This window comes from Delphinapterus leucas, chromosome 5, assembly GCF_059928025.1.
Source record: "Delphinapterus leucas isolate spDelLeu-1000000601 "Yukka" chromosome 5, BTC_Dleu_Yukka2, whole genome shotgun sequence".
NCBI classification, from domain to species: domain Eukaryota; kingdom Metazoa; phylum Chordata; class Mammalia; order Artiodactyla; family Monodontidae; genus Delphinapterus; species Delphinapterus leucas.
In genome coordinates this window covers 70410247-70429850 of record NC_143133.1, presented here as the reverse complement: position 1 = coordinate 70429850, position 19604 = coordinate 70410247, and the positions used below count along the sequence as shown (strand labels likewise).

The window sequence follows — 19604 nt, the reverse complement described above, 5'->3', positions numbered from 1 at the left end:
ATAAGTTGTTAAGAAAAAAAGACACATTTCCTAGGCAGCCAAATCTGAGTTTATACAGACAAAATAAAACCCAGTATCTTCCAAGTCTTTACAAATTAGCTATCCATAACTTGTTTCAATTTAATAGAACCAATGCCAATGTAACATTTCAACATTTCCTGTATAGTTATAGGATAGTAATTAAACTCATTGAAACTTGAAGCCTCTTTGCTCTCAGCAATTTATGAACAGGAATAATTTTACATAGATTGCAAAGCAAATCACTAAGCACATCTATATTGCAACGTATCTAATTAAGGTGAACAAATTAGTCAACTTCAAGTTGTAGGATAACCTGAAAAGCAGGTTTGAACTGAGAAACAGATGTGGAAAACTACAGACAATTTCTTTTCTTAACGGATGCCTTAAACTCTGAATAATGAGTTAATAGCTTTTATGGATTTCTCAAACATTTGTCAGAAATTGTAATTACTGAAGCTAATGTTACTACGTGGGTGAAAATAGGGAGCCCAGAATTTAGGAACAAAAGAAAGTTATCATTTGAAACTTACTAGTAAGACTTGACCCACAATGATGGGGGATAGAAATTCCCAGAGTAACCCTCTAGAACAGAATATTTCCTAGATATTGGTCAAGAGTGTATAAGAAGCAATTATAAGGGTATGGCATTTAATGAAAAGGAGACTCAAAGAGACAGGTTTTTCTTCAAAAGAGATTACACTAAGGAGAAGCAATTCCTATTGTGTAACATTCTGGTAAGCAAGTTCAGTTAGGGTGAGTCAATATCTTGAGTGAAATGACAAAATAGAGTCTGGGGACATAAAAAACTGAAGGCTGGACCTTTTCTTGTAATAATTCTAAATTAGTATAGCCCAGAGTTTTACCTAAGCAGCCAACCAGCCAGTTTCACCCTCTTGATTTCTCTCAGATATAACTTCTAGAATCACAGATTTTAATCTAACCTGATTGTGGCAATAACACAAAAAGGGGTTGATTGAATTATTAACCTCTCAGCCCCTCCTCTTAATATGAACCTGAATCAATACTAATTTGAGGCAGGTACAAGATGTTAGTTGGAGCCTGGTTTAATATTTTACTTTAACAATAAGCTACCAAGCATGATTGTTCCACATGAAAATGTGAAAGAGAATGATTGTTAACAGTGTTGATATACCTCGTATTAGACATTCTCAGTTGTCTTTTGAACAGCATGATTGTGGTAGACATAAACTGTGTGTTTACCAAACTGTTTCTTTTCCTTCTTGGGAACACAGCTAAACTGTATTTTCCAGATTCCCTTACAGTTAGTTGCTACCATGAAACTGGGTTCTGGCTGATGGAAACGGGTAGAAATGATGTTCCCCATTTCTAGATTTGGCACATAAAAATCTCCTTTATTATCTTTCACATGCTTTTTCCCCAGTGACTGAACAGACAGGACTCTGAGGTCTTGGAGACTAAAAGAGCCTCCTAACCACCTATACCTGTATTAAACTGACACACATATAACGAAAAAATAAATATTATGTTAAGCTACTAAAATTTTGGTGTTGTTTTGTTGTTTGTCAACCTACTCTGACCAACGCAGAAATTGGTATGAGTGGGAGGTACTGTAACATAACCTAAAATATGTAGTTGATTTAGTGTATGGCGGCAGGCCAGAAAGCTGGGATTCATGTTATGCACTGCCTTTGACGATTTGGAAGGCAGAACCTACGCCAACTGAGACTGTAGTTCTAGGCAATGCGATTGGAAGACAGATTATTATCAGCGTATGTCGGTTGTTATTGCTTGCATTTAGCAAGATGTTGAAAGAAGGGGATGAGTTCAGGTAAGATTTGGCTAATTTTCAAGCCAAAATTAAAGGAACTAGATGGAATCATAATCTAGCATTTTAAATAAAATCATTTAAAACTAAAACTTTGAATAGAAAATTTAGAAAAACTAAAAGGGAATCAAAGTCACCTGTAATCCCCGAAATGAAAGATAACCATAACTCTAAGTGTGCAGAGAAAGTTTAATAAAACTCTGAACAAAGTTACCAACTGCTTTGAGAGATTCGCGAATATGCCTTCCACGTAATACCATACGGGTGTGTAACAAACGTTTCAATGTCGCAACGGGCAGAAAGTATTTTCCTCACTCAAAGGGAAAGCGACGCCTCCATCTCTGCGCAAGCGCACAAGGGCTCCAGCGTCACCAGGCCCGCCCCACCCACCCCGACCAGCTGGGTAGAGTCACGTGAACGAGCCGCGGCTTCAAAGGAGACGCCAGGACTGGTCATGTGACCCAGGCTCGCTACTCGTCAGGATGGAGCCGGAAGAGGGGGTTCCCTTGTGGCGGCTGCAGAAGCTTCCTGCCGAGCTGGGCCTGCAGGTGAGGAGGGCGCCAGGGGCGGCTGCGCGGGGCCGGGCTCCGAGAAGGCCTGGCGTGCGGGGCAGGCCCCACCTGGACGGCTTTGCGGGGCTCGCGCCTGCTTCCCAGGGGAAGGAGGAGGAAGGGGTGTGATTTCGGGTGGCCCGCCCCCTGCGTCTCCTGGAGAGTTGAGGAGGCCGAGGCTTGGGTCGCCACCTCTGCGACCCGGCCTCCAGTGGCCTCTCTGGGCGCTTTGCACACAGACGCCCGCCGCGCCGCGCTCGCACCTGAGTGGGGACTGCCTGTTCTCTCCCGCAAGCGGCCGGGACCAAGTGACCCGGGCCGGGGGGTGGAGTCGCCACGTAGTCTTTGAAAACTTACAATCTGTACGGGTTGGTTTCCAACGTCTCGTATACGATTCATTCAGCGCAAAGCTCCCCAACGCTCCCTATGTACCAGGCACAGTGCCTGGTGCTTGGGATGCTTTGGTGACCTAGAGAGGCATACCATACCCCCTTGAGGGCGACAGAAGAAAAAAAAAAAGATAAATGCTACCAAAACTGGGAGACTTACTTTAGATAGGTGGTCCAAGGTGGACCTTACCTCAGGAGGTGACATATACGTTGGCAATTCCAGTCTAAGAAGTAACCTGGTTTATGAGAGTCTGGTAAAAGCAGCCTTATTCGTTTGTTCAGACGACTTTTCATTGAAGTCTACTATGTGCTGAATGCCCTGATGGGATAAGGTAAAATGGTGAACGAGGCAGCCTGTACCCTGGTAGACCTTGTCATCTAACAAGGAAACTAAACCGAGTCACTCAGTAGGGAGTTCGTGGGAGAGGTAGCAACCCAGATTTGAAGGGGCAAGGGAAGGTTTTCCATAGCGGCTGCCTAGATTTCTAGCTTGGGTCCTGTAAGAGGAGTAGGAACCAGACTGGGCAGAGGGGAGAGAGAGAGTTTCAGGCCAGGGAATAGCAGGTGCAAAGGTAGAAGAAGAAAGACAGCCCCAGGGAAATTTCAGGACCTGCTCTAGTTTTAGAGGCTGGAGTTCAGAGTGGGAAGCAGAGCAGGGAGACTAAGTCTGGACAGGTGAGCGGGAGTCTCTATACCATGCTCCTGTGTTAAGTCTTAATACCAAAGGCACTGGCAGTTTAAAGTATTGTTTTTGGCAGCAGCAGATTTTTAGTTTGAAAGGTGAGAGAAATGTGGCGACGGTAAGTACATATAACGAAATTTTGACTGTGACCTGTGTGAAAGGAAGAAAACCCAATGGTTGCTGTAAGAGGAAAATCTGCCTGAGAAGTGTTTTCTCTCTTGAACTTTTCAAGTTAAAAAACCCTTAGTGCCCCAGGTCTCCTGACCATAAGGAAATTTGCCAACAGCTAAAAAAAAAAAGGCAATATATATGCAAAACTGAGTTTCCGCATGAGCTCTAGGAACTGTGGTCCTTTGCCCTCTGACTTCAGAGTGCTAACACTTTGTTTTGTAATTAATATGTTAACATGTTTACTCCCACCTTTTCTGTCCCCCGGCAATTGAGGCCTGATTGAGTCTTCCTTGAATACAACTGCTTAACTGGTCTTCTTGCCACTGGCCTCTTTTATTCGGGACTCCTTCAGGGTAGATACCTTGTTTATATCCCCAGTTCTTGAGAGTTATGTCTGGCCCAAGGTGATTTCTTAATCAGTGTTTGCTGAAGGAAGAAATCAATTAATGTTTACTAAGCTTCGCTTTATCATTGGGCCTGACATCTGGATCCCAGGCTTTGGTGGCCTGGCTTTCAGTGTCCATGATATGCAGCTTTTATAAGTCCCAAATCTCTGCCTTCCTTCCTTCTCTGTTCCATTTACAATGGGGATAGTGTGGGGAGATAGAGGGGAATAAATTTACTTATCCTACCAGGATCAAGAAAAACAATCTTAACTCTTTTCTCTGATTTTACAAATGAGGAAACTAAAATGTCAGTAGAGGGTTTGGGTAACTTACCCAAAGTTGTCAAACTATTGGAATAAGTGGCAAAGTGGAAACAGATGCTCAGATCTGTTGACTTTGACTCTTGCATTAGCTTCCTGCTCCTGTCTTCATTCTACCTGCGTACTACAAAGATAAGGCCCATAACCTTTACTGCCAGGTATGTAGATGACTCCTGAATCTCTGGATCCAAAAATCTCTTCCCTGAGTGTTAGGCTACTGCTTAGATACACCCACAGGTGTCTCAAATTCAGTATATCCTTGGCTGAGCTCCTCATCTTTCTCCCTGACTTACTCCTTCTGTAGCTATAGCCTCATTTGTGGTTTGTGACACCGCCACTTTCCGAGTCATTCAACCTGAAATTCTGAGTATCATCCTTGGTCCTCCTTTTCACATCTTCTTTACCTCCCTGCTGCCTCCAATTTGAGTGTCCTCGACAGTAACACCCCCTCCCCCCCAATCTCTTGCTGGTAAATGGAAGATGGGAGCCTTTGGACTCACCTCTTTCCCTTTTCCCTCCTTATAGCTCCCGACCTGTTGGCAGATTTATAGAACCATAATGCAGATATGCGAATAGGTTGCTTCCCTATTGAACACACATTAAAGTTTCGGCTCTTTTGCACTGTATACAAGGCCCTTTGTGATTTGGCCTCCACCACCTCTCCAGCTTTGTATGCTGTCATCTCCCAAATTGTGCCATGTGGTTTTACACTTATTTGCATATGCAGCTGCTTGTGACTAGAAATGCCCTTCTCCTGTTTGGCCAACTACTCATCCTTTTAAGACATACTTTCCCCTCCTTCCTCTGTGTTGTTTTGTACCTTCTGTAAACTTGTATTATAACTCTTATCCTAAATTACATTTATTTATTGATATATTAGTTTTCTCTAATGGACTGAGGCTCTGATATGTAGGACCTTATCTTATTTATCCTCAGTTTCCTCATTTGTAAAATGGGGATAATAGCAAGGCTTACTTCACAGGGTTACAGTGAAGATCAGCACAGTGTTTGGTACATAATTCGGGCTTTATAAATGGTAGCTGTTATAGTTATTTTTCTTTGTATTTACATTAACTTGTTTAATAACTGGAATGAAGTGCTCATTACATATTTGTGAATTAATTTAAAAAATATATTCCAAAAGGATAGCACTCTTATTTTTCAGTTTGAATTCTGAGTTTTGTTTTAGCATGGGGGACAGTTTGGGATAAGGTGAAATATAGGTAGAGAATTTTGAATGAGTTTCAAGTTGAAAATGTTGGTTAATTTATGATAAATAAAATTTCTGTTCACATAGTGCTTTAGCCAACATTTGGAAGTAGGGTCACCAGTTGCTCATCTCTGTTCCGATACGTGTGGTGTTTATAGAGGAGTTACTGCTTAAAATGGACTGGAATATGATCCAGGAGAAAAGAGTTGGAAGCCTTGCTGCTTAAATGCATTTCCAAGTTGTTTGGGTTCAAGTATGTTTTTTACAAGACACAAATATCCCTTGAGAAGGAAAACCATATTTATCATTTGCCTAGAATAGTGCTGGTATAGTAGGTACTCAGTTAATATATGTTAAAGACATGGACCGTAGTACCATAGTAGTAGTAGTAGTAGTAATAGTGATGATGATGATAATAATAAGATGACGAAGGATAACAATGGCAAGCAGTGTTTAATGCCAGGGGTGTGCCAAGTGATCTGCATGTATTCTTCAATCCATACAACATTATAGGGATAGATGATATCCTCGTTTTACCCATGAGGAAACAGGCACAGAATGTTTAAATAACTTGGCAAAACTAGTATGTAGTGGAAATAGGATTCAGACTAGACAGTTTTGTTCCAAAATCCACTCTTAATTACTTTGTTTAGTTATATATGTGTTAGGGTTTCCATTGCTGGCATTAAGGTAGGGTAGAGAGAAAGGAATGTAAAAAAGAAAGAAAGGCACCGAGGGCTTTTTTTGGACCAAAAGAAATAAGTGTGGGTGTTGTGGAAAACGGAGAGAAGAGGTGTGTAGATCTACAGTTAAAAGACTTTGATCTAAGAGTCATACCTTGTTTTTTCGTTATTGGTATAAATCCGATGTCTAAGGAATCCCAAGGAGAAACTTGTACACTCACCATCTTCCTTTCAGGAACGTTGGAGAAACAACAGTGTATCTATAAAATTATTTTAGCTTCTGAAGGTGGACAATTACAGAAAGTCTGTTTTTGTGTGTGTGTGTGTGTGAAGCTCTAACTTTTTTTTTTTTTTTTTTTTTTTTTTTTGCGGTACACGGGGCTCTCACTGTTGTGGCCTCTCCCGTTGCGGAGCACAGGCTCTGGACACTCAGGCTCAGCGGCCACGGCTCACGGGCCCAGCCGCTCCGCAGCATGTGGGATCTTCCCGGACCGGGGCACGAACCCGTGTCCCTTGCATCGGCAGGCGGACTCCCAACCACTGCGCCACCAGGGAAGCCCTCTAACTTTTAATTAATAAAATAATGTTAAGGATAGTTGCTTTTCAACCTCAGCTGCTCCTGGAGGTAACATGAACTTCTCCCAACACCATTTATGTGCTACAAGGAAGATAAATCTGTTTTATAATTTTACTTATAATTAACATTTATTTTTTTTCTTCTCTCTAGCTTCTTCATAAAATAATTGATGGCATTTGTGGCCGAACTTATCCTCTCTACCAGGATTATCACAGTGTTTGGGATTCAACAGAATGGATGCATGTTCTAGAAGACATTACCAACTTTTTCAAAGCTGTAGTTGGTAAAAATTTATCTGATGAAGAGGTAACTTCATTCCAAATTTATGTACCTTATGATAAATAATAAATAATTTGTATTCAGATTTTTTTTTTATTAAGTTGGTCTTCAGGGCACTATATAAAACAAGGGCCATCATTATTAAGTGTATAATAGATAACAATAAAAACCTCATAATTGTAAGTGGAAAATCTGCAAGTTCTGGATTTTTGTAGTTTTGTTTTTGGTTGTTTGTATATTTTAAAATTGTGAAACATTTAAGTCATAGAAGAAAACTGAAAGTTATATAACTGACACCTATATTCCCATTACCACAATTAAACAGTTGTTAAAATTTTATTTTATGTATTTCAGGTTTGTGTGTGTTTTAGAAACAAGGCATTACAGATACACATAAATATCACCCTCCCCCTAGAGATTACCACTTGTGAAGTTGTGTGCGTGTTTTGTATTCTATATTGTGTGAATATTTGCATCTTTAAGCAATATATACAATTATTTGAGCTGTTTAAATGTGTAACTTGTCAATGGTAATGTTTGTACCTATTTGTAATTTTTCTGCAACATTGCGTTTTAGATTTACCAATGTTCATAAATGTAGATCTGGTTTATGTATTTTAACCCCTTGTAGTATTTGATGATAGGAATTAGTAGGGCTTATTTTTCTATCCCCCTACTGATGAATAGTTGGGTCATTGCCTCTTTCATTATTATGAATAGTGCTGCTACAGACATTTTGTATGTGTCTTTTTGTACACACATGGGCCAGCTTTTCTAGGATAGACATCTTGAAGTGAAATTGCAGGGTCATGGGGTATCCTTCCATTGAATTGCTTTTGTACCTTTGTCAGAAGTCATTTGGGCATGTTTGTGTAGGTTGCCCACTTGGGGAAAAAATGGAGTTATGTATGTTTGTCATTTTGATTTCTATGATATTCTGAATATGAGTTCTTGGATATATGTATTTTAAATATCTTTTATGTTACTTGCCTTTTCAGTCTCTTAATAGTATCTTTTGGTGAATAGAAGTTCTGTATTTTAATCAAGTCCAATTTGTCAGTATTTCTTTTGATGGTTAGTGATATTAATGCTGTGTTTAAGAAATATTTGTGCCAGAGCCATGAAGATGTTTTTGGATGCTTTCTTGTAGAAGCTTGATTGTTTTAGCTTTTACATTTATGTCACTGATGCATTTTGAATTAATATTTGTGTATGGAGTAGGGGTCAAATTCAAATTTTTCCATATGATATCCACTTGACTTAGTAGCATTTATTGAAATGACCATCCTTGCCCCATAGAATTGCTGTGCAGCCTTTCTCGGAAATCAGGTGACCATATATGTATGGTTCTCTATCTGGACTCTTTTTTCACTCCATTAGTCTGTTTGTCTATGTTTGCCCATGCTACAATGTCTTAATTATTGTAGAATTAAAGCTATATTACCTTAAGTTTTGATATCTGGTAGTAGAAGAGCTTCAACCTTGTGTTTCTTCAAGATTGCTTTGGTTACTCTAGATCCTTTGTATTTTCAGGTGCATTTTAAAATCAGCTTGTCAGTTTTAACCAAAAAACCTGCTGGAATTTTGATGGGGAGTATTAGCTTGGGCTGCCACAACAAAATACCTTGGAGTGAGTAGCTTAAATAACAGGAATTAATTTCTTGCAGTTCTAGAGTCTAGGGAGTCCAAAGTCAAGGTGCGGCTGATTCTGGTCCCTGGTGAGGGCTTTTTTCCTTGCTGCAGATGATTGCCTTCTCGCTGTGTCCTCACATGGCTGTGGGGGTAGGGGTGGAGACCGAAAGCAAACTCTCTGGTGCTTCTTATAAGGGCACTAATCCCATCATGAGGGTCCCACCTTCATGACCTCATCCAAACCTGATTACCTCTCCCCATTTCTTGATATCACCCTGAAGGTCAGAGGTTTTTTTTTTTGTTTTGTTTTGTTTTTGCGGTATGTGGGCCTCTCACTGTTGTGGCCTCTCCCATTGCGGAGCACAGGCTCCGGACGAGCATGCTCAACGGCCATGGCTCACAGGCCCAGCCGCTCCGCAGCATGTGGGATCTTCCCGGACTGGGGCACGAACCCATGTCCCCTGCACTGGCAGGTGGACTCAACAACTGCGCCACCAGGGAAGCCCGAAGGTCAGAGTTTTAACATGAATTTTTAGGGGATGTTAAGTGCATAGCATGGGATTGCACTGAATCTCTAGACTGTTTTGGAGAGAATTGACATCTTAACAGTACTGAGCCTTCTGATCTATGAATATGGTATAACCTTCCATTCATTTAGATTAACTTCAGTTTTGCTCTAATATTTTGTAGTTTTCAGTGTAGAGGTCTTGCAAATATTTTGTTGGATTTATTTCTAAGTAACTGATGTTTCTGATGTTCTTTAATTTTGCTCTCCAATTGCATATTGCTAGTATGTGCAAACAGTATTGATTTTTATATACTTTGCGTCCAACAGTCTTTCTAAATTTATTTGTATATAATGGTTTATAAATTTTTTGGATATTTTTTTGTATGCAATCATTTCCTTTTTCAATTTTAATACCTTTTATTTCTTTTTTTCCCCTCTTATTGCACTGGCTTATACTTTCAGGACAGTTTTGGGGAAAAAAGAAAAGCAGTGCCTTGTTCCTGACCTTACAGAGAATGTATGTGTTCACTATTTCACAATTTAGTATGTCAGCTGTATGATTTTATGGGTATCCGTGATTAGATTAAAGAAGCTTCCTACAATTCCTCCTTTGCTGAGAATTTTTATCATTAATAGGTATTGAATTTTATCAAATGCTTTTTTCCTGAATTTATTTATTATTTTCACCTTTATTTTGTTAATGTGATGCCTTGCATTGATTTTTGAATGTTAAACTAACCTTACGTTGCCAAGATAAACTCAACTTGGTCATGATGTATTATCTTTTTTAATGTATCTTTTGGTTTGATTTGCCAATATTTTGTTTAGGATTTTTTCATCTATATTTGAGTGATATTGGCCCATAATTTTGTTTTTCCTATAATTTTTTTTTCAGAATATAAAGTTTTATTCTGGTCTCATGGAATGAATTAGGAAGTTGTTTGTTTTGTTTCCTTTTTCTCTGAAAGTTTGTGCAAGATTTATTTCTTTTGTCACTTAATACTGTGTTACCATGTTGCTTAATTTTCAGATGTTGGAATTTTTTTCCAGTTATGATTTAATTACACAGTGGCTCAAAAATATAAATAGTATGGTTCCAATCCTTTGAAATCTGTTGTGATTTGCGACATGGCTCAGCATATGTTTCATTTTTGGGGATGTCCCATATACACTTGAAGATAATATGTATTCTGCAATCGTAGGGTGTAGTGTTCTATGTGTAGTTAGGTTAAGCAGAAAATGTTTTTCAATGCTATATTTTTACTGATTTTTTTGTCTCTTTCTATCAGTTACTGAGAGGTTTGTTAACATCTCTAATTATGAAAGTTGATTTACCCATTTCTCTTTTTCTGCCAAGTTATGGTGCTTTATATATTTTGAAGTGGCGTTATTACGTGCACACACATTTATGATTGTTATGTATTTCTGTTGCGCAACCCTTTTGCTATCCTGCTCTATTTCTTAAAGTCTGTTTTCTGATACATTAATATAGGTATACCAGCTTTAGTGGTTTCCAAGTGTATCCACTCTTATTCTGCTTCACTGGTCAGCCCTTTTTACTTTCTGTTTTGCAAAAATTTGTTAAAACCTCTTGTTTATTGGTTATGCATCCTCATCTTATTGTTTCATGGTTATAGAAGTTTTTTTTTTCATTTATTGATACTACTATTTTAAAGGGTATGTGAGAGTGTGACTGTTGTTTACATTTTAAACAGAAAGGCCCTAAAGATGCTCAGCATCACTAATTATTAGAGAAATGCAAATCAAAACTACGAGGAGGTATCACCTCACACTGGTCAGAAAGGCCATCAAAAAATCTACAAACAATAAATGGTGGAGAGGGTGTGGAGAAAAGGGAACCCTCATACACTGTTGGTACGAATGTAAATTGATACAGCTGCTATGGAAAACAGTATGGAGTTTCCTTAAAAAAACTAAAAATAGAACTACCATATGACCAAACAATCCCACTACTGGGCATATACCCAGAGAAAACCATAATTCAAAAAAACACATGCACCCCAGTGTTCATAGCAGAACTATTTACAATAGCCAGGACATGGAAGCAACCTAAATGTCCATCAAAAGAGGAATGGGTAAAGAAGATGTGGTACATGTATACAGTGGAATATTACTCAGCCATAAAAAGGAGTGAAATTAGGTCATCTGTAGAGACGTGGATGAACCTAGAGAGTGTCATACAGAGTGAAGTAAGTCAGAAAGAGAAAAGCGAATATCGTATAATAACGCATATATGTGGAATCTAGAAAAGTGGTATAGGTGGTCTTATTTGCAAAGCAGAAATAGAGACAGAGACGTAGAGAACAAATGTATGGATACCAAGGGGGGAAGGGGTGGGGTGGGAGGAATTAGGAGACTGGGATTGACACGTATACATTATCAATACTATGTATAAAATAGACAAATGATGGGAACATACTGTATAGCACAGGGAATTCTGCCTAATGCGCTGGGGTAACCTAAATGGGAGGGAAGTCCAAAAGGGAGGGGATATCTCCATGTGTATGGCTGATTCATTTTGTTCTGCAGTGGAGGCTAGCACAACATTGTAAAGCAGCCATACTCCAATAAACATTAAAAAAATAAACAGAAAGGCCCTTTCACTTATTTTCTAACCATCTATTTTTATTTTCATAGATATCTCAGCAGTTGGATCAGTTGAATTCATCTCATCAAGAAGCTATCATGAAATGCTTAAAAAGTAGGAAAGATGAAATCAAGCAGGCTCTGTTGGAAGAAATAGTTGATATTTCCTCTTCACAGCTACAGGATTTTGATTGGCAGTTAAAGGTGAGAATATATTTATTGATGAGTATTTATGCTTTTTATTTCATTTTTTGAATAGATTTATTTTTTGTAATATATATCTAAAATTTCTGTATTTTTGAGAATACATTTTCCTAAAAATGTATCAAAGATAATTAAAATTACATCTTTTGTGTTAACTTGGGCATCAGTAAGTGCACTGCAGACATCTAAACCATGTATAATAAATTACAAGTATAATAAATTTAATTAAGTAAAGCTTTAAGTCATTAAAGGACTAAAAGTCATGTAGATGAAGGAATAGATATGTACTCTGTGGCTCTGGCGAATAGGACAAAGGCTAAAGTATATGATTTGTAATAAGAAAGGTTTCAATTCAACCCAAGAAATAATAATTTAACCACTATACGTATCTGAAAATTATTATTTTTTTTTTATGCGGTACGCGGGCCTCTCACCGTTGTGGCCTCTCCCGCTGCGGAGCACAGGCTCCGGACGCGCAGGCTCAGCGGCCATGGCTCACGGGCCCAGCCGCTCCGCGGCATGTGGGGTCTTCCCGGACCGGGGCACGAACCTGCGTCCCCTGCATCGGCAGGCGGACTCTCAACACTGCGCCACCAGGGAAGCCCTGAAAATTATTTTAACCTCTTTTTGATTTAGCACACTCCTTCTCATAGCTGGTACTCAAACATAGGCTGGGAAACCACTTGTTGGAAATATTGAGGAAAATTATTGATGAGGCGGACAACCTGAAGATGATGCTTTCTCAGATATTATGGGTCCTGTATTTTGGAGAGAGGATGGAGGAGCTACGTGAAGGTTTGTTTGGTCCTGTAGTGTATGCACCACAAGGGAGATCCTTTGAGGTTGGTTGTCAGGGAGGGAGTCCTTTACTATTGCCCAAGTAAACTTTTGCAAGTGGTAGCACTCCAAAATTCAGTTATTGTGGGGTTACTGGCTCAGATTCCAGGAAAACTGAGTTTCTCTTTGCCATCTGCCAGTGAAGCTATGATGCTTGTTTCAAAAAGCTTTAGTATCGTAAACAGTTGGTTCTTCCATTTCCTCTAGACAGAAAGTAGAAGAGGTAAAAGTGTCATATGTTTTTGTTGAGTGGCTCTGATCAAAGATGGTATCTTGATAACATTTTTCAATAGTTTAATAGAGAGTTATCTGCTCATTGTTTAAGCATCTTAATTTCTGAGACTTAATGGTGTTTTTAGTTTTATCTTTGTACACAGACTTTCATCCTGTTGTTATCATTACACTTCTTTAAAATTCTCTGTTTCTTGATGCATTGGACCCATTCAGTACTTCCCAGCCATAACGCTGCTCTAGATTTCTACTCCTACCATAAAATCCTGACTGGTTGTCTTTTTCCCCTAAACTACTCTCTCTCTTTTCTTTTTCTGTTCTTCAGATATATGCTGGTTTGGCATGGGTTTAATTTCTTTTATTCCTTTCACATTTCCCTGTACTTCATAGCAAACAGGAGTACTCTTTTTTCTAACGTGTTGTTTGTAAGCTCTGATGCATATGTAATATATTCCTTTTTAATACTACTTACTAATTAGTATTTTTCTCACTTTAAACAGCTTGCACTTTCTAGTGACAAGATTGCTACACTACAAATGCCACTTTTAAACCTTCATCTAGATGTGAAAGAAAATGGTGAAGTCAAGCCGTATTCTGTTGAAATGAGTAAAGAAGAGCTGCAGAATCTAATAAATTCCTTGGAAGCAGCTAATAAGGTATGTGTTTTAATTTTTTTTGTATTGTTCAAAATATTTAATTTCTGATTGATACCATTAGAGCAATATAAGAAAAACTAATCATTTATGTTTAATATTTCTTTTGTTCCTGATATTTTGTGTCAAGCACAGAAGATACTTTGATATGTTCTTCTCTAGTTTTAGATATTACATTAATTATAAATTTAATTTACATTAATAGAACATAATTTATCAAGTAGTTATTTTTTTTAAAGAATAACAGCTAGATTTGTTTTGCTCCAGTTCTCATTAATGGTAAAAAATTTTTTTTTAACTTGGAGTTGTGAAATTAGTTGATTCTGAAGACATTTAATGATTAAAAATAGTTAATGATCTTGAAGAAAAAGATTGTCTTATTTACTGGACAAATGGTAGAAAATCGCTTTAAGTACCGGAGACAAAATATGGTTTGTAGTTATTAGGACAGAAATCAGCTTGAGACAAAATAGAGCTAATGAAGGACCAAAAGCTTTACATTTACAAAGGAATGGCTAAGTAACAGTAACAATTCCGAGTGTTTAACTAATGTGAAAAATAATATTTAGACAGTAGAAACTGCTGCTGTGAGGAAGACATAAAAGTAATTCCCTGCGTTGCGTATGTTCCTTTCCTTGTTGCCAAGCGTCGTCTCTAGTGATCGTGTCTCAAGGATTAAAGTCAGTTATTCTTACCAACCTCTCTTGCCACTAACCCATCTTGGCTCGATCTTTTTGAAACTCTGGTATACTTCATCTTCCCTCCATACTCTGCAGTCACTCGGCCGTCGTGGTGCCTTGATGACTGGTCCACATGCCCGGTAACAAACTGGTAGCCTGGCTTGCCTTTGGATGAGGCTACAAGTCTGGAGGCGTGTGTGGCAGGGCCTGGTGTAAATGTTAGATGAGTCTGAAGCATGGATCCTGGCAGACCTGTGCCTTCTGTGCATTGTACTTGTCAGTTCTCCAGCCCCTTCTTCAGAGATTTCAAAGCATCTCATTCAGCAGATACTGGCATCATTCTGGGATAACCTGATTCCCGCCCTTCCCTCCCTTTGTGTTTTAAGGTGGTCCTGCAGTTGAAATAACTGGAAGTGATGAATACCAATATTATCGGATTCCACTGCTACAACTGATACGGCAGAGTGAATACCATGTGTTAGGAAACCTGTGATATACTCTTATGGCCTGCTGAGAAAGCAGCAGTGTTGAGATTACAAAGACAACAATTTATCACCTTCCCTAAAGAACAGGAAATTATATGGTTGACAAGAAATGCATAAAAACATGAAATATGAAAAGGCTATAATAGCAGTTTATATTTTCATAATGACTTTCATTTATTACATATTTGAGAAACCTTTACAGATATACAGTTTTATTGAAGGCTAAAAGTAGGCTCTAAAGTAATGTAAACTTACAAGCACAAATATACTTGAATATTGCTTAAAGAACTATGTGAATAGCAAGGATGTTTATTATGGATATATATGGTTAATTTGTGATATTTTAAAAAAATAACTTTTAAAGAATGTATAAGCTACATCTGTAACTCAGGAGATTCCATGTTTTTCTCGTATTTCAAAGGAAAGTTTATAAAATGTAAAATTTCTTAGAGAAGTGCTCCAGACATGAAAAAACACTAAATCTGTGTGAACGATTTTGAGTTTTGAATTCTAGAAACTAAAATCTCATATTAGAACATAGATAAAAATGAAAATAACACTGTAACTTCTGTATTTCTGTGTCTGATCAGGAGAGTATGCTCTGATAAAAAGAATACATGTCATTGTATAGAGTATACACTACTATCAAAATGTCAGCTAAGACTGTATATAGACCACATTTGTTGTAAACTCTTAATTTGTTACAAACTCTTAATGAAGTTTTGGATGTTAACAACTTCATTGGAAAACAGACCATTTTTAATTTCAGTTAACTTTAAAAACAAGCATTTTGAGCAAATAAAAAATATTTTATTTTTATATATTGCTTTATTTCAGATGACTTTCTACATAACTCAATAACACATCATTGGTACCTGATTTTTGCAAGATTTATAATTCATTAGAGCATCAGATTATTATTCGAGGTGTCCAGAGCATTTCCTCTTATTCTCATCATACAGATGAGGGTAGGCTTAGTGAGATTAATAAAAGTGAGTGCAGTTCAGACGGTGCTACTCAAAACGTGTCTGTAGGCTAATGCCACTCTATGAACTGTTTGTTACAGCTTGGTGATTAGATGTGGAGCTTGTGCCACAATGTTCATCAATATACTTCTTTCTTCACTGAGAAATTTTGGCCAGGAAAAAAAAAAAAAATCAGCTGAACTAACCAGCGTGCTTTGGGAGGTAGTTGTTTTACCTTCTTGTGCAAATTCCTTATGTCATCGTGGACCAGTAACAGTTTGTAGGCGAGCACTTGCAATAATACTGATATAGGGTCCTTCAGAATTTCAACCCTCCACAAAGTCCTTCCTTTGAGAAGGGAAAAACCTTACTCTGCTTAGTCCTTCTCTCACTACATTATTACTACATTACCATATGTAAATGCTTTATTGAAATCTGACTGATATAAACTGCACATATTTAAAGTGGGCAGTCTGATCAGTTTTGACGTCTGCACACCCATGAAAGTGTCACCTCAAGGTGGTGAACAACCAGTCACTCCTGAAAGTGTCGTCCTACTCCTTTGTAATCCTTACTCCTGCGCCCTTTCCCCCCAGACGACCACTGATCTGCGTCCTGCCATTATAGATGAGTTCCCATTTTCCAGAGTTTAGTATAAATGGAATCATACAGTATGTTCTTTTTTTGTGTGATCTGGCTTCTTTCAGTATTATTTTAAGTTCATCCATGATACTGCATATATCAGTGGTTCATTCCTTTTTATTGTTGAGAAGTATTCTGTTGTAGAATTCCACCATCATTTGTTCATCTGTTCACCTGTTAATGGATGTTTTGGTTGTTAACAGTTTTTGGCTGTTACAATACACAGAATGCTATGAACATTCTTGTACGTGTCTTTGTATGGACATATGCTTTCTTTTGGAAGTAAATACTTAGGAGTGAAATGGCTGGATCATGTGGTAGGTGTATGTTTATCTTTTCACTGCCAAACTGTATTCCAAAGTGATTTTTACATTTTACATTCCATACCACAGTCTATGAGAGTTCCACCTCCACCGCCTCGCTAACACTTGGTATGGTCAGTCTTTCTAACTTCAGCTGTTCTTAGGTGTGTTGTGGTGCCTCATTGTTGTTTTAATAATATTCATTTCCCTAATGATGTTGAGTATCTTTTCATGTGCTTATTTGCTGTCTGTATATCTTCTTTGGTGAAGTGTCCAGATCAGTTTCCCATTTTTAAATTGGATTGTTTTCTTCCGAGTTTTGAGAATTCTTTATATAGCCTGGATACAAGTCTTTATCACATATGTGCCTTGAAAGTATTTAAATATTCTCTCCTAATCTGTGGCTTATCTTTTTCTTTTTTTTGTAAATAGTTTATTTTTTTAGAACAGTTTTGGATATACAGAAACACGAAGCAGATAGTACAAAGAGATCTCATATACCCCACATCCAGTTTCCACTGTTCTTAACATATTAGTATGGTCCATTTGTTATAATTGATGAACTAATATCAATACATTATTATTAACTAAATTCCATAGTTTATTTAGATTTCCTAAGTTTTTACCTAATGTCCTTTTTCTCTTTCAGGATTCCATTTCATATTTATCATGTCTCCTTAGGCTTCTCTTGCTGTGATAATTTCCCATACTTGTTTTTGATGACCTTGATAGTTTGAAGAATATGGGTGAGATATTTTGTAGGATGCCCCTCTATTGGAATTTAATAATTTTCTCCTGTGTACACTGGGCTTGTGGGTTTTGGGCAGGAAGATCACAGAGGTAAAGTGCCATTTACATCACATCATCTCAAGGGTACAGACTCTTAACAGTATTTATGAATTGACATTGACCTTGATCACCCAGCGGAGGTAGTGTTTGTCAAGTTTCTTCACTGTAAAGTTATTCTTTATTTCTCCTTCTTCCATACTGTCCTCTTTGGAAGGAAGCCACTATGTACAACCCAGACTTAAGGAATTAGGCTCCCCCTCCTTGAGGTCCGAATAGTTACATAAATGCTTTGGAATTCTTCCACATAGATTTGTCTCTTTATTAATTAATTTAATCATTTATATAGTATGGACTCATGGATATTTATTTTATACTTTGGGTTATAATCCAGTATTACTTATTTTATTACTTAAATTGTTTCAGCTTTGGCCATTTGGAGCTCTTCACTTGGCTCCTTTGTCCTTTGACATACCCTTGAGGTGGATTTTATTCATTTATTTTATATTATCTCCTTAACTTCCTGGCAATACAATGATGCTCCACGCTCATCTTGTCAATTTCCTTCCCAGTCCTAGAATCAACCATTTCTCCAAGAAGCCCTGGTTCAGTTTATTGAAGAATGGTATTAGAAACCAAGCTGGGTGTGCTCATTGTTGTTTTTTTGGGCCCTCTCAGCTGACCGAACAAAGAAATCCATGCATGTAAACCTGTGTATATACACATATCTATAAATACTTCTTTATATAATCATCTGTATATTAAAGCTGCATATGAGTTCCTCCTGATGTCTCCAACTCTGCTTCATTACACAGGGATCATTCTAGCCTGCTACCCTCCCTTATCTGTGAATTCACATTCCAGCAGTGAGAAACCTGAATCCCCCCATTCACCATTCATTCCAGAATATATATAGCAGTCAAGGTTGTTAATCTGTACCCCTGTGTGGGAGGGGGAAATTTTCTATTTCTTCCCAGGAAGGATTTATTTCTTTTGCCTTTAGTCTCACAGACTCCACTCATTTCCAAGTTACTTGGGTCAGTACCTCTCCTCCCCACTCCCTTCATGAGGTTGTTTTATACATTTGTAATACAGTGAGATTTTTTGCTGTAATCTGTCTTCCTTGCTGGGATCCCCCAACTTCTTACATTTAAATTTGCATACATTAAAGTGTATTCTTTTTGTTGAACAGTTCTGAGTTTTGACAAATGCCTAATGTCATGTTGTTGGGGGAGGTCATCGAGAGGATGTGACCAGCTGTTGACCCATGAGCTGGACCCTGGCAATAGGAGGCTCCTTGCCCCCTCCCCTGTCCTTGGAATGTGCATTCCACTTGTTTTCTCCACTCCCACAAGCTGCCCCAAGGATCCTGCCCAGAGGTGATAATGTGGTATTGAGACTCTCTGGACTGTATATGTGACTGAATCCAGTTAAGGCTTCTATGTAAACTTTTAAGACTTGGGTGGGTTGAGGCAGAGATCTACTTGTCTTGGTGGCCGCCCAAGGCAATTCTTGGAAGTTGCCTTTCTTGTTAAAACCACTACCTACTAATCTGGAGTGGTTCACCTCTCACAGGGCAAGAGATCCTTGCCCTGCATGGGTGGGGGCTGGTTTCCGATTACACTTGGGAAACTCCTGAGGTTGCGAACTAACACATGTACTGACTCCACAGAATAGTTCAACACCCTAAAAATCCCCTATGCTTTACTTAATCATCCCTCTCCATCTTCCTCAGAACCCCAGACAACTAGTGATTTTTCTTAATTTCATTATCGTTTTCCTTTTTCCGGAATGCCGTGTAGTTGGGATCATGTGGTGTGTAGTCTTTTCAGACTGGCTTCTTTCACTTACCAGTATGCTTTTCTTCCAGGTCTTTTTGCCTTAATAACTCATTTCTGTTTTCTCTCTGAGAAGTATTTCATTGTATAGGTGTACCACCGTTTATATTCACTTGTTGAAGGAAATTGGTTCTTTTCATTTTGGGGGTAATTATGAA

At 38.3% G+C, this 19604-nt stretch overlaps 1 protein-coding gene across 10 annotated transcripts in view; it reads left to right on the top strand.

Annotated features, from left to right (window-relative positions):
* Positions 1 to 2235: 2235 nt before the first annotated feature.
* The window catches only part of COMMD8 (COMM domain containing 8), a 152276-nt gene continuing 134907 nt past the window's right edge, over positions 2236 to 19604 (top strand). For 2 of the 10 annotated variants that reach the window (XM_089911884.1, XM_089911882.1), the window contains exons 1-4: positions 2236 to 2376; positions 6948 to 7103; positions 11875 to 12027; positions 13596 to 13751. In XM_089911884.1, the coding sequence (XP_089768010.1) occupies positions 2311 to 2376; positions 6948 to 7103; positions 11875 to 12027; positions 13596 to 13751 (531 nt within the window). In that variant the 5' untranslated portion in view covers positions 2236 to 2310. The other 8 variants (XM_022564914.3, XM_022564922.3, XM_089911887.1 and 5 more) reach the window with 7 other exon arrangements.